The sequence below is a fragment of the Scleropages formosus genome, chromosome 2 (assembly GCF_900964775.1).
Source record: "Scleropages formosus chromosome 2, fSclFor1.1, whole genome shotgun sequence".
NCBI classification, from domain to species: Eukaryota; Metazoa; Chordata; class Actinopteri; order Osteoglossiformes; family Osteoglossidae; genus Scleropages; species Scleropages formosus.
In genome coordinates this window covers 11,835,500-11,850,347 of record NC_041807.1, presented here as the reverse complement: position 1 = coordinate 11,850,347, position 14,848 = coordinate 11,835,500, and the positions used below count along the sequence as shown (strand labels likewise).

The following is a 14,848-nucleotide window of genomic DNA, read 5'->3' as shown; positions in this document are numbered from 1 at the left end:
ACATGTGGAATGACAGCACAGCGGCTTGAAAGTACTGCACGAACCCCTCGTGTCCCTTAGTTTTACCACAAGGTGGTTATTCATTTAGTATCAGCCTTTCCCATCCGACACAAAAGGTGCGTAATGACAATTTCATATGTTGCTTTAGAGGAAATCATGTGTGTAGTAAATTGACACAAGTAGTGCAGGTGTGAAAATAAGCGAAGCCCAAGCTGCATTGGTTAAACCAAGCAGGTAAGTAAAATCAGGTGTGTGAATCATAATCATTTATTCATCTTATAAGTTTATTTTAAGATTTAAGATTTAATCAGTTTATTTTAATGTTCTATCCAAGAATAATGGCCATCCTTGCAGGGCTCACGTAAAACAATGAGAATTATGCAAAATTATAGCTGACACTTATAGCAAACCGATGAAACAAAATAAAGCTTTTGAACATTAAACTAATATATACATATATACAATAGATAAATAGTGAAAAATTGATTACTGATTATTTTATTTTCCTGTTTTTCCATAAATAATGGCCAACAGTTACTATGTTCAGGAGTTGTTTGCATCGGAAGCACAGTGACACACCAGATTTACCGTGGAACGGTAAGCTTGACGAAAAACAGCACAGGGGGTGACTTAGAGAGACAGTTATGTGCAGTTGACCATCAGATGTTCAGCAGCCAACGGTAAGAACGGAGTCCACATTTTGTGACAACAGTGTAAAAATGCAGAGATACTGCTGGAGGAAACACTTTTTTTCCTGTGCCTTGGCCCCACCGTCTAATTGCTCAGGCAAGTCGTGGGGCCTTGGTTTTAAATACTATTTAATTCTGCTTAACACGTGGAAAAGTACAAATGAGGTACACTGATTATTATGGCTATGTACAGTTAAATCCTTCTTTCAAAGTCCTTTTGAGCGAAAAGCTTTTACAGTGACAATGCACTCACATCTCTTTTTCCAGAGAATCAAGACTTTCTTTAAAAAAAAATTCACTTCCTCCTGTTTAGATGGTATCACTCTACATATTTTACCATAGTAAGACTTGTGCAAGAAACCCTTTTGTGAAGGTAATACTAATTATACAGGTAGATAGATACTAGAGCTATTATACAGGTATTTCCATTTGCACGATCATATAAAATACACTCTTCTGATACCACCCCAAAATACCTCAGTGTGCTGAATATTTTAGGCAAAGCCAAAAAAGTTAAAGATCTTTATAAGGGTTCTTAACCGTGCATTGTAATAGCGATGATGCAAAAGCTGTGAGTCTCAAGGAAGGTAAAATGCACTGACCACTTGTGTTCTGACACACCGGAGAAACACAAGGAGGGCGAGTGCTTCCGCTACCTGAATCTTCTCTTTGTTTGGACAGAATCAGGTCTCCACTCCTGTCTGAGGCACAGTGCAAAGTTAATACTGCACCAACTAAACTAGAGAAATAACAATCATAACAGCAACAGAAATTAAAATACCATCCATGTGGCATAAGAGCATTCTGTACAGGTTTTCATACATCCTCTGGGAATGGGATATAGGTAACTGCTCAGTGCTGTGGCAAAGCAACTCTCCTCTCCTTTTTTGTTGTGTGTCACACCTGTGGAGGGTGACGCTGGTCATTCTGCATGCTGTGCTCAGGGGTGTGCGCAGGACCCAGAGGGTCCATCTAGGGGTGCAGTCACCTAGTGGCCATCAGGCTGAGACAAAGCGTTATGGACCCAGTCTAGAATAATCAGGCTCATGCAGCCTATCATGACAAGGAAACCACTGCAGAGGAAGAAGGATGCCTGCCAAAAAGAACAACAACAAAAAAAACATCACACATTACATAGCACTTTCCACTGTGGAGCAGGGCCTGTTCAGGAAACAGCACTTTCAAGAGTGTCACTGCACTACACACTGCAGTACAGACCCCAGGAAAATTAACCAGTTACATGACCCCCCCCCTTTTACTAACAATGTGTCTTCCTCCCTGGGGAGAAAAACACAGCATCAGAAGCCACTTATTTATTTTTAGTGACAGCTGCCCAATCAGTATGTGTGTGGTCACGGTAATTCATTTCTGCAGATGTCACTAACCCCAATTTTCTGGATCGACTTCATGGACTCCTTCTTCACCAGTTTGATGTAGAATGCAGAGGGGAGGATGAAGATCAGCATTGCAGCAGCGGAAGCACCTGAAGGCAGCGATGGAGGTTTGTCAGCTTGGCAGGACAGAAGACATGGGTACACGTTCCAACATAAAGCAACCAAGAGGAGCCTACCGATGAATCCAAAAATGTCCCGGATGGTGGGAACAAAGATGACCAGTACGTTGGTGCCACCCAGGAGCAGGATGGTGATGACGGAGTGACGTAGCCAGCTGAAATCTTTGGACGCGCACAGAAGCTGGTTGACCGAGGTACGAATCTGCCAGTGACAAGAGAGTCATCTCAATTGATGTGTGGACAGACAAAGGAGAATTTTTTGTTGCAGTAAAAACATAGGACACTGTTACATTGCAACAATTTGCAGGTTAATGGTGTCTCTGTGGTAAGGGTAGAGCAATAACCACAGGACAAAGGAGGGGCAGGGTAGGTTTGAGGTGGTACGCACTGGGAAGAGGACCACAGGTACTGTCAGGGTGACCGCAGTAAGCACGGCCAGGCGCACGATGAGGAGAGCCACGTCAAACTTGTACACCATGGAGTAAGTGTGCAGCAACTCTGGCTCCACATTCTCTGGAGGACGACAAGTCTCCCGTTAAGCCCCGCCCACACATGGGCAACACACCAGGTGAGCTTCCACAGTCACTGTTTTAGCTCACACCGTGACCATTCCTGCTTTGCTGCATGTGTGTGTCTGTGTATGTGGCATTGTACACATGACCCTGGGATCACCATGGCTCACCGTGGAAGGTCAGATAGCCAAAGAGCGCTGCCAGGAGGTACATAATGAACATGGCAAGGAAGGAGACATTGGCCACAGCCTGCATCTTCCTCCGGGAACGACTGATGAGAAAGAACAAACACACTCAGCCTTGTTGCTCCTTGTACCACTGACATTGAAGACAGAGATAGAGAGCTTAAGAAAAAACATCCACCTGGTGAAATAGTAACTCAGCAAAAACTTTTCGATGACCAGAAGCCTTGGATAAATCAAAGAAGGTAAATGGGTTTTTTTATGCAGATCCTGAAAGCACGGAACAAGGCCGCAAGAAAGGAGGCTTCAGCCAATGGAAGCTACTTACTCCTTCAGTTCATCGTACATGGGGAGCACAGCAGGGTGACACACAAAGGCAAATGTCAGGATGGGGATGGCATACACCGTCTGTGTGCAGAAACATGGCAAAGCTTCAGACCACAAGAATAACACTGCCAGGCGGCTCTTTATCAAAGCAGCTATTCTGCGGCATCAAAACGCACCTGAGAGTTGAACACAAAGTATTTGGGTGCACAGACATTGTTGCTGTAGTCCGTGGCATTCTTCACATGCTCCTGGATATGGGCCGACACTTGAGAGATCGTGTGGTTCAGAGTTGCATTCACAGCATCCTGCTCCAATGGCAGAGGGCAGGGAATCTGGAACTTCTTGTAGATGACCTGCGAGAGACAAAACCTCCATTCATTCATTTTCAGTAGCCACTTGTCCAGTGGGCTGGAGCCTATCGGAAATGTATCGGACACAAGGCAAGGAACACTTTGGAATGGGATGCTAGTTCATCGCAGGACAATCACACACACAATCACACACCACAAGCAATATGGAGTGACCAATTCACCTGAAACGCCTTCCTCTGTACTGTGGGAGGAACCCCACGTGAACATGGGGAGAACATGCAAACTCCATAAACTGAGTTGGATTCACACCCACACCCAAACACTCAAGCTCAGGAGCTGTCAGGCACCAGCACCTCCCACTCTGGCACCCAGAGACAAACGTGCAAAAAACACAGAACCCCACATGGAGAGCACACTTAGGTGTGTCATGTTGACGTGCTGATAACAAGCTGCACAGGTACTCTTGTTCACTTGCACAGTGCATGTAGAAAAATCTGTGTGTGGGTTCAACAACCAAATGCGTATTGTAATAAACTTGAAATTGACAATGCGACCAGCTGAAACTCACCACAATTAAAAAGAAGACCATACAAAGCAGGGAGAATCCACTGGTGTAACCAAGGTAACCTGAAAGACAGGAAGTCAGCGGGCGGCATGAGTACACTCCAGGGCGCATGTACGGTGTTTTCCTGTTTTCCACTTCTTTTACCATTAAAAAAAATGTCTCACAGCTTCAGAATTTATGGTACACATTGAAGCCAGGGTAGTACCTGCTTTGTTTCACCTACCCAGGTTCCGTAGCAGCGACAAGGGGAGTATAACTAGCAGAGAAACCACAACCACAAGGTAGTCTCCATTTAAATAAAACTCTCTGAAAAAGAAGCACATAGAAAGAAGCCAACGGTGAGACTCTGAAGACTCTGCTAGAATTGGCACCTGTGTGACCACTGAAAACAAACTGCCCTTCTCCTCGCCCCAATATCCTCATCTGGAGCTAATCCAGAAAAATGAAGCAATCTGGTCTACCACAGGACTGGAGGAGTTGAGGAGCTTCAGGACATTGAGCTCATACTGAGGAGATCGGGCCAACCGTCCTACCCAGCATTCTCCTTTGTTCCCAGGAATGCTTGAATCACTGTTGGTAACTCGTACTTCACGATGTAGAGGTAGCTTGACATGGCTGAAACACAACACATCACATTTGGCGGGGACATCTTTTTATAAAAAGTGCCCTGCACCCATGTTACAGCTGTCAGCCACCCATCTTAATGTTATTTGCATGAAGAAAGTAGACACGCTGACAAGTCTCACCTCCAATGTTCTGCATGGTGATGGAACATGAGGCTGCCAGCTTCCCAGGCATACCAAAGGCCTTGTAACCTAGCTGTTCATACACCACTGAGCCTGAGGAATGAGACAAACACTGACTTAACACACACACACATACACACACACACACACACACACACACGCACACGCACACACCACAAGCATAGGCACTACAGTCAGTTCATGGAAGGCAATAGAAGGATTTCGACAACTCTACCTCCTTCATTGGCAGTCTTCAACAGCAGGTGCACAGAGTAAAGAGAGAATATAGAAACTGCCACCAGAAGAATCCTGAGGAAGCAAAGATCATGTCGTGAATCCCTCGGATTCTAAAGACAGCATTTTCTTGACAAGGCTATTCTAGAAAAACCGTGAAGAATTTACTTCTGTGACTTTAAAAGTGGTCAAATTTCCTGTGCAGTGCTTCAGTTGATTAATGATTGCTTCTTATGATGCAAATAATCCTGTATTTTGCAAAATTTCCAGCAGTGTGCAAATGTCTAAAACAGGAACATATCTTATCCTTGCTGCCAATCTCCAGCTGACCGCATCATGCAAACGAATTGTCACTGATGGGTCCAGTATGTAAAGAAATGCTTTGCTTACAAATATTCTCCATTATTGCTTCTGAAACCTGCACTACTGAGTCCTTGTTCACGAAACCATGATGGGCAAGACTCAAAAATGCTAATATCTGAGAGCACAACATCTAGAAATTATGGCTACATGATTACAGCAGAGCTCATCTTTTCATCTAATCCACAGAAAACACATCCATGCCACCAACTCTCAGCGACGACCATGACATCCCCAGTGCTGCCAAAACAGCTGGGCTGGGTTGACATCAGGCTCATGGTGTCATCCAAACAGCACTGGTGCTCAGCATCAAACATCCAGTTTCCAAGGAGATTAGAAGCGGAAGCACGTTCTCATATGACCCTGTCTCACGAGTGGCCTTGTGGAACTGCTGTCACCACAATCCCTCCGCAACAAGTGAGGGAGTAATAAAGGCTTTCAACAGCGATTAGAGATCATACATCATGACATTAGATTTATATTTTGTGTGTGCGTAATGCTCTGGATAAATCCCCATCAAAGAGAAGGACATATTTAACCCATGTTGTTTCGTACAAAGTGGTACAAGAAAAGATTTGCACATGTATTTTATATAGTGTCTGTCTGACCCATCACCTAGACCCATGCTGCTGGTTGATCAGCTCTGTGAGAGTTCAGCTTGCCCTTCAACCAGGAGTCGAAGGGAATGTTATGGTCAAGTAAGTGTATAGAAAATACAAGCTTCAGAATATCGTGACAGTCTTCAAATTCACAATTACACTACAATACATGCTCTTACCTAGATTACGAGCTGTAAAAGACCACGGTCACGTTCGCAGATATGCTATTTGAATCTACCTACCCTCAGTCTGAGCTCCTATAAAGCACAGTCTGCTCATGCAAAACCATTTATATTCTTGCGTGGAGAGACGGCTCACGTCTTTATGTAACACCAGCGCGCAACATTCTCCATAGAGAGGATTAACTGGCTGAACAGCTTCATTATACTTAGTTTTATTATCTATTTGTGAAGCACACTTTCTAAGGCAGTTTTTACAAATGCCCACTTAAAGCAGTCAAACTGATGACTTTGCTTATATTTGAAAGTTAACTTCCCATGACTATGTCTGCTAATCTCTCGCTTACTAACATGTCTCATCTGCTTCATTTTTTTTCCACAAGTTGTCTTTGTGAAAAAGTATGAGGCCTGGTGTGAAATATGCGAGTTGCATTTATTGCTCATTTCAAGCCAAATGGAAAAGGCTATTGTGTCCCTTCATAGTTTACCCGAACAGGACCTTGGTAGAAGCTCACCCCAAAGATCATGTGGCCCCATCTCTGAAAACTACCAAGTCATCAGTGTGTCACACTGTGCAAAAACCTGTACAGCCAAACACTCACACAAAGAGTGCGATGCCTGTGTTAGCCATGGCATAGGACAGGCCCAGGATCCCGCTGCCCATGATGGCATTTCCAAGGTTGAACACCGACATCCCAAAGGAGGCGGTACCTGGATGCTTAGAAATTAAAAAGAAATCTTGCAGTTTCTGAAATCCTGAAGTCATGGACAAATATTAAAATAAACATAAGAACGAGAATACTTACATATTCCGTGTCATATTTCTTTTTGGCCAGCTGGTGGTTAGGTAGGAAATTTTGACCCTCTGCTTCAACATCTGCATACTGGCTTTAATGAAAACAGAACAAATTTTAAGAACGATATTAACATGTGCTTTGTCAGAGGTTGTGGTTGGCTTTTGCAAATATCTGGGGCTAAGATTAAACTGGAAGCTGGACTGTACTTTTAATTTGTCCTTTGCAGATTGTTAGAGGATCTATGAATGCCCCTGCATCGAATAATAATCAAACATGAACAAAGTTATTCAGAAAACATCCATGGGATTTAGTCCTGTCAGTCAGTATGTAGTGAGGAAACTGCTCACAGCATCCAGTCTAACTGGACCTTGTTAAACATTTCAAGGTAACAGCATTAACATTAACCTAAATACAAGAATTTGTCTTATGGTCTGCTACTTATAAAATGTTCAAGGGGTAGATAGTTTTTTTCTCTAACCTTATCAGTTACTCACCCACAGACCCTGAATGAACCCCCCTTTAACATTAGGAGAACTGTCAGTCTTCAACCTTTTACCCCAGATTTTACAGACTCATCTCTGAACTTGTCATCTCGGAACTGTCTGAACACCTCTTCAGCATAATGCATGACATGTCTCATAGTATCTCATGGTGTTCTTAACGCTCGCTTCTTCGCAGTAGCTTGACTTTGCCTCTGAGCTATTATTCTTGCCTCGTTTATAATGTTCTTATGTTAAGCGTATTCTTACATTACATATGTATCATAAATGTTTACATATATAAAAAGAAAAAAATTATTACTAGGAAGGTTATTAGGAATCGTCGATATTCAGATAAAAGTTTTATGCACCTATTCATGTGATGTACACTGGTTCTTATGGTAGAAAGTAACAAACTAATTGTACTTAGGAATCACACATCTACATCTAAGTGTCTCTTTCTCCTAATGTAATGCACATTGTATTTTCTATGAGATGTATGTCGCTTTGGAGAAAAGCGTCTACTAAATGTAAATGTAAGTCTTTATTTCTACTGCAGTCCTAGGTTCATGTTGTTGCGGTTACACAATTTCATCCTTGATTTGCCATCACACACACACACACACATTTTCAGAACCGCTAGTCCCTTACGGGGTCACGGAGCCTACCCGGCAACACAGGGCGTAAGGCCGGAGAGGGAAGGGGACACACCCAGGACGGGACGCCAGTCCGTCGCAAGGCACCCCAAGCGGGACTCGAACCCCAGACCCACCGGAGAGTAGGACCGCGGTCCAACCCACTGCGCCACCGCACCCCCTGATTTGCCATCATCTGATTGTTATTGTTACCCTGTAATAATAATAATAATAATAATAATAATAATAATAATAATAATAATAAAGGGAAGGAGAGCTGCTCACCTTCTTATGGGTGCCTTCGCTGAGCTGGGGTACTTGGCATAGTCATTGCTGTTGGAGCTGCAGGAGCTGTCCTCATCGGGAGAGATGTTCAACTGGCTCATCTCTGTTTTGGAAGCAACTTCTTTCATCCTGCGGCACAGGACGAGACACAAATCGCGGTTTGTTCCTCATTACTATTAGCCGTTTCACGCGAGGTGCAGCGCTCGCCCATCATCATAAACGATGAATAATCGATAGCAGACAGAATGTGATCACGCCCGTGCCACAGTCTGGGTCATGTGACCATTCGGAGCGGCGGGGGGGCGGCGCGCGGGGAGGGGGGGTCTCAGCCAAGTCGTGGAAAAATACCAGCCGGCTTCAGACGTTTATGACGTATAATAAATACATCAATTCAAATCTCACCTTCCGTATAATTGCAGAAACGACAAATAAATAAATAAATAAATAAATCATATGATACAAAATATGCTTTGTTTTTTACTTTTTTCCCTCATCTTCAAAACCAAATGAGGAGCAAAAAGATAACAACTAAGCAACCCTAATAATGGAATAAAAACAGCAGATTGAACAGACGGAACTGGTGAATTCAGTGAAGCGACCCGGTCATTTTCACCGGTTGCGGTCGGTCCGACACCACCAGCAACACACAGACGAAGATGGTGTGATGACAGTAAAGCGGCGACGGTGTGTTACCCTGCGCGATGTTTCGTAAAGGACCAGACCAAAGGCCACATACCACACATATTTCTCTGCATCTGATCTTACTGTACAGATACACAGCGATGTGTATCATGATGACAGTAAATAAAATATGTGACACGAGGAGAACGAGGAGGATAAATTAGACACACCGTCCGTCTCATTTGACTTTGCTTAAGGCAAAGATTTCACACCCAAACACATTTTTTCATTCTTATTATTTACAAATTAGTCTGCAACATAAACGCGCGTTTTATCCATCGCAGTTTAATACATGACCGCATACGCGCAGAATAAGAAGCGCTCGTCTTACCTTCGCTTCGCCAAGAGACTCCGCGCTTCGCAGAATGAATCCCTTAGACGGTGAAGCCACAAAAGAAACTCGCCCTTTAAATCTAGGGTTCGATCTGTATTTCTCTCAAAAGCCGACAAAAAAATATTACATCAATGTCTTAACATCAAATCTGAAGATTAAGTCTTAAGGATAATATTTAATGAGATGCGGTTCCCTATTCCTGATGCACTGATTAATACACAAGAATTTTAGCGATCAAATGAAACTATTAAAAATAAGAAGGAGTGTCAATGCTTTTATTCATTGCTTTCTATAAAAAAATATTTGAGGATGGTGTGTTGCTCTGATGCTGGAACAGCGGTGCGCCCTTATATGTTTGAGCGTTGCATCAGCTCTGGAGGGAGGGGTAATCGCGCGTGGGGGGGGGGGGTCACATCACGGAGGGTGGAGTAAACTCCCGAGAGGGACGGGGTGAGTGGGGATGTCCTCGTTTGTATACAAACATTCTACGACGTGGACCTGTATTTTAATATGTTACGCTGAAATATGCATAGACGCAACATAGGACACGCATCTCCCCCGCTGTTTAAGTAAGACTCATCCGGTCACCCCCCCATATTTATAATTGTACTAACGGAAATTTTTTTGTTCCCCAACACTAGAAAATTTTTACCCCCTCAGTTGTAAATATGTGCCTGTAGCCTAACCTAAACTATAAATAAAGAAAGGAAGATAAACCTTAATTTGACAAATGTTGCTCATTTGGAGCTAAAGTGCGTGAAATATCGATTCGGCTAAAGGATGAGGCTAATATGTTCGTGTAACACTTAGCATAAATAAATAAATAAACAAATAAGTTTCAAAGGGAAGAGTTTGGCAGAAGCTGCGTGGAGCGCGGGTGGGAAAAGTGCACGTGTCACCGTGGATCAGCGCGCGACCGCGTATCAAAGCGGCCGGAGCCTCCTTTCCCAAGGAGATTAGCGGGGGCGCGCAGCGGAACGCTTCATGTGACCCGGCTCCACACAGCACTCCTGGAATGAGCGCCGCCATCAGCCGCACTTCCAAGGAAATGCCACTCTTGTGTCTGGCCAAACTGCTGTTACGCGGGAATTTGCCCAAATGATTCTCTAAAGTAACAGTTCACGGAACTGGAAAATCCTTCAGCAGTTTCAATGACACTGTGACTGTGACATTTACATCTTTTATTTATTCACTTAGCAGAGGCTTTTCTCCAAAGCGACTTCCAGTGAACTCCATGTAGTGTTATCAGCCCACACACCTTATTCACCAAGGTGACTTACACTGCTAGATACATTACTTGAAATGGGTCACTCATCCATACATCAGTGGAACACACTCTCTCTGTCACTCATACACTATTGTAACGACCCTGCGTTACTGTTTTAGGAGGGGAAACTCTTAAATGTAAATAGTTGCATTATGGGGAATAATGGGAAATGTGGGTGTGTAACCACTGGGGGCACTTCTGGGGAAAATGATGGGGTGACTGTGTCTAGGAGTGTGTTGGAAGAGAGACTAGGTGTAGGTGTAGGTGTAGGTGTAGGTGTAGGTGTAGGTGTAGGTGTAGGTGTAGGTGTAGGTGTAGGTGTAGGTGTAGGTGTAGGGTCTTCAGCCCAAGAGCATTGGTTTTCTGCTGCCAGTATTCAAATAACTTGTTTGTAACAAACACTATCTTCATGTCCTTCTTTGCCCCATCCAAACCCATGGTGTTGTATGCTACAATATGTTTATATATACACTACATATAGTTCAAACAACACTGATATTTGCATTTTTCATTTATTTATTTAGCAAATGCTTTCTTCCAAAGCCACATACCTCTCATAGAACATACTAACAATATTGTGTTGTGTGTCCTCCTTATGTTTAAACAAGCCCACGTGTAACTGAGTATCATCACTCATATTTTTTTCTCTCCTCAAATACGCAAGAAGCTGTTACACCAATAGCCCCACCACAGTTCAGTGTGTTTAGCCTTTCAGTAAAATACTGTCAACAACAATCGCTGTCAACAGAATCTGTAAATCAGCTGTCCCATAACCAGTCTTTTTTCCACCTGCTAATATCCTCCCGTGAATAGTTTAATTGCAGTATTGTAGGGAGGACAGACAACCAGGCTTGTCCGAGCGATCATATTGTGCTCTCTTCTTTAACATGTGTACTAACAAGACCATGAGATCCATGTAAGCTAGAATTTGTTGGGTGTACAAGCTTAGGCTGGAAAAAGGTCTATGTTTAGTCTCAGATGAATATTGATCACATCATTTTCATGTTTACTAGTCTCTCAGAGGTTGCTGAAGAAAACCTGAAACTAATGTAAATTAATGTTATACAACACTACATTACTCCTGTACCACAAATTTGTCATTAGCTGATGGGCAGTCTGTAACATATATGGTTGTGCAAAGGTGTGTGTGTGCAGAACAAGTCATAACAACATGCTGTGATAAATGATATGCTGCATGAAGAACCAATAACTGCTATTGCTATAAAACATTCATGTCACTATAAAAAAAGTACATGTAAGGTAACATGAACATAAAATGTTTGACTCAATAAACATGCATATTATTGCCAAAATGCAATTCTTACTAATCCCCCCATGCACATACATTTTACAGGGATCTATCTAAATAAACATGTGCTTCAATGTAAAACTCACATGTATCTGCTATGCTGCAGTAAGTACAGGGATAGGGACTGGTCTTGCAAAATCAAACAATTAAAATAATTATAATACAATAACACATTTGAAACTACTTAATATGTAGAATACATTTAAAATAACTGTTGTAAACAGGGGTTCTATCAAAAACAGGGTATGACAAAGGCTTCAATATTTATAATTCTTGAAATCTTTGTTAATTGTATATATTATGGAAATGGTGTCCACAGCACTTGGGAAACTCAGAGCGTAGAAGGTCTCCATAAATGAGAGGTCATCAGACTGAAAAATAAACATGTCTTTCAGGAGGAAGTGCCATGCAGAGCATTGGCGTTATCAAAAGCAACAGCTACACACACTCAGAGATGATGCTAAACTAATATCAGTTCTGTATGTATTTAAAAGCTGCTCTTTGAAAACACACAGTATGACAAAGACAGCATGGACACAGAATGAAAACCATGAATTATTAAAAATAATGATCCTCCAAAAATATCTTGGATATATTCAGTTAAAACAGTATTTCTGCACAAAATTTTTTGCTCATCCAAACATTCTGCTTACAAAAGCTTGGTAACTGACAACTGAAAGAAAAAGGTTAAGCAAGTGGTCAATGATAAGCCACCATCATTTGTAACAGTTTTTTAAAAATTAGTCATCAGTTGTTCAATCCCAGTAAAGCATAAAACATCAAAAAGATGTTTGTCTAGATGTAAAATGTCTGGCTTCTGTTATAGCTCTGCGATAACAAGCAGCTGAAGCCCACAAAGACTATGGAGAAAGGAGATGGCATAATCATGAAGTGTCAAGGACAATGGACAAGGGGGAAGATGCTACAATAATGCACACTGTGAAGCCTCGAGGACCATGGTAAAGGGAAAAGTTCCTTGAGTAATCCACAGAGTGTAAAGTCAAGGACCACAGAGAAGGGAGAAGATGCTGAAGGAAGATGCAGTATAAAGAGTAAAAGAGCATGAATAAACAAGTCTTAGGGATAATTCTCAGGATAACGAATCATATAAAAGGGAGAAAATGCTGAAATTATGAGTCAAACATTTCTTCCTTCTTACTCCAGCAAGTGGCAGTCAGTGTTTGGTAAAACAAATATGTGTTAGTTTTAATTAGTTCAGTTAGCAATTTGACAGGATTTAAATGCACTTGGCTGTAGCTGCTTTACATTCCTTATGAAAAATGGGGGAAAGTGGGGTGGCACAGTAGCACTGCTGTCTCACAGCGGCTGGGTGGTGTGAGAGAACGTAGGCTCAATCCCTGCTCAGTCTGTGTAGAGTTTTCATGTTCTCCCCAAGTCTGTGTGGGTTTCCTCCAGGTGCTCCGGTTTCCTCCCACAGTTCAAAGACATGCTGTTCAGGTTCCCCTTAGTGAGTGACACAGAGAGCCAGTGTGTTCCACTGATGTATGGATGAGTGACCCATTGTAAGTAGTGTATCTAGCAATGTTAAGTCACCTTGGTGAATAAGGTGTGTGGGTTGGTAACACTACATAGAGTTCGCTGGAAGTCGCTTTGGAGAAAAGCGTCTGCTAAATAAATAAACGTAAATGTGGAATGAACACACGTGAACACATTTGAACGTACATTCTCATTAGTTACGGCTTTTCAAAGCATATGCTGTACAGAAACACAATCTAATTACAGTGGAAGCACCATCCCAGGATACAAACTAATCCTGTGCCATTTTGATGCCCCATGGATGACACCTCTAATGCAAAAAGAGAACAAACAATGGGCTTTTTGTACCACCTGGTATCTTTTTTTTGCTCATTTCTCATGACCTGGCTACACATACAGTAACAGGCAAACTCCTCGCCAGTTTGAGCTATACTGAGATTTATTTGGTGTATTCTATTTAATATTGCAGCTGTCAGGAAGGAAAGTGGACTCTGAGTCCAGTTCTGAACAGAACTCATTTTATTTTACAAACAAAAAATTGTAGTTCATGCATCAATATTTGAGGTGCTTCTCTGAATCCCCTGAGCTAGAGGCCTATCTTTCGGTATTAAGTGTAACCTCGTTGACCCCTCGCTGGTGGGAAAGTGGTTTTAGTGCTACATTCTTTTGGAAAGAAACACGAATTGGGACTACACATCTGGGCAAAGCACACAGGCAGGTTCACTCCCTCCGATGGCAGTAAAACTTTCCATTAGAGCTTCCAGGGATTATCTCTGTCTTTGTCAACTTGCCCCAAGCCTGTGGACATAATAGAATGTAACGGTTCATTATAGTTGGAGGAATCACGTTATTGCAGAAATGATGGCTGCCTCGGTTGCTAATGCGCAGGGATTAAAGGATCACAGAAGAACAGTACCCGGACAGACACATAGCAGGGCTGCACTCAGTGCTCCCCAGGAAACACTGCCATGCACCCATTTCTCCAAACAAGAAACTATAGAAAGGGAAAAAGAATGTACAGCAAATGAGAACGTCTGTTTCATTCTTCTCAAATTCCATCAATCGCAGAGATGCAGCATGTATAGTTTTGACTAATTTACAGCATCAGCACTGGTGCTCTGGGGGTGTTTGTGGACACTGGGGTTGCTGCTACCTCCAACGTGTCCAAGATGTCAATGGATTGACTACCTGTACCTGGATTCTGGAAACACTCCATGCTCTTTAGTTTCAAATCTGTTATAAGGCTACTTATTCCTGAGTTTAGGGGGTGCGGTGGCGCAGTGGGTTGGACCACAGTTCTGCTGTCCGGTGGGTCTGGGGTTTGAGTCTTGCTTGGGGTGCCTTGCG

At 42.7% G+C, this 14,848-nt stretch overlaps 1 protein-coding gene across 2 annotated transcripts; it reads right to left on the bottom strand.

Moving 5' to 3' along the window:
• Positions 1 to 261: 261 nt before the first annotated feature.
• LOC108931330 (sodium-coupled neutral amino acid transporter 2-like) lies at positions 262 to 9,795 on the bottom strand. 2 transcript variants are annotated; one of them, XM_029249888.1, is made up of 16 exons: positions 9,426 to 9,795; positions 8,414 to 8,542; positions 7,024 to 7,105; positions 6,820 to 6,935; positions 5,081 to 5,154; positions 4,846 to 4,938; positions 4,633 to 4,714; positions 4,323 to 4,405; positions 4,103 to 4,161; positions 3,400 to 3,576; positions 3,225 to 3,304; positions 2,885 to 2,985; positions 2,591 to 2,715; positions 2,260 to 2,404; positions 2,075 to 2,172; positions 262 to 1,782 (listed from the first exon to the last, which is right to left on the bottom strand). In XM_029249888.1, exons 2-16 carry the CDS (start codon positions 8,539 to 8,541, stop codon positions 1,678 to 1,680), a joined length of 1,548 nt encoding a protein of 515 aa, XP_029105721.1. In that variant the 5' UTR covers position 8,542; positions 9,426 to 9,795; the 3' UTR covers positions 262 to 1,677. The 2 variants fall into 2 exon arrangements, with proteins under 2 accessions (XP_029105721.1, XP_029105722.1); XM_029249889.1 differs by lacking the exon at positions 9,426 to 9,795 and having other exon boundaries at positions 7,024 to 7,101; positions 8,414 to 8,484.
• Between the last annotated feature and the right edge of the window lie 5,053 nt (positions 9,796 to 14,848).

Excerpts from the sequence above, each read along its gene's own strand:
- LOC108931330 (XM_029249888.1), bottom strand. The coding sequence starts at position 8,541 with ATGAAAGAAGTTGCTTCCAAAACAGAGATGAGCCAGTTGAACATCTCT. Across the intron at positions 2,986-3,224 it reads ATGTACGATGAACTGAAGGA|TCGTTCCCGGAGGAAGATGC; the intron begins GTAAGTAGCTTC and ends CTTTCTCATCAG. Across the intron at positions 2,173-2,259 it reads GGACATTTTTGGATTCATCG|GTGCTTCCGCTGCTGCAATG; the intron begins GTAGGCTCCTCT and ends CGCTGCCTTCAG.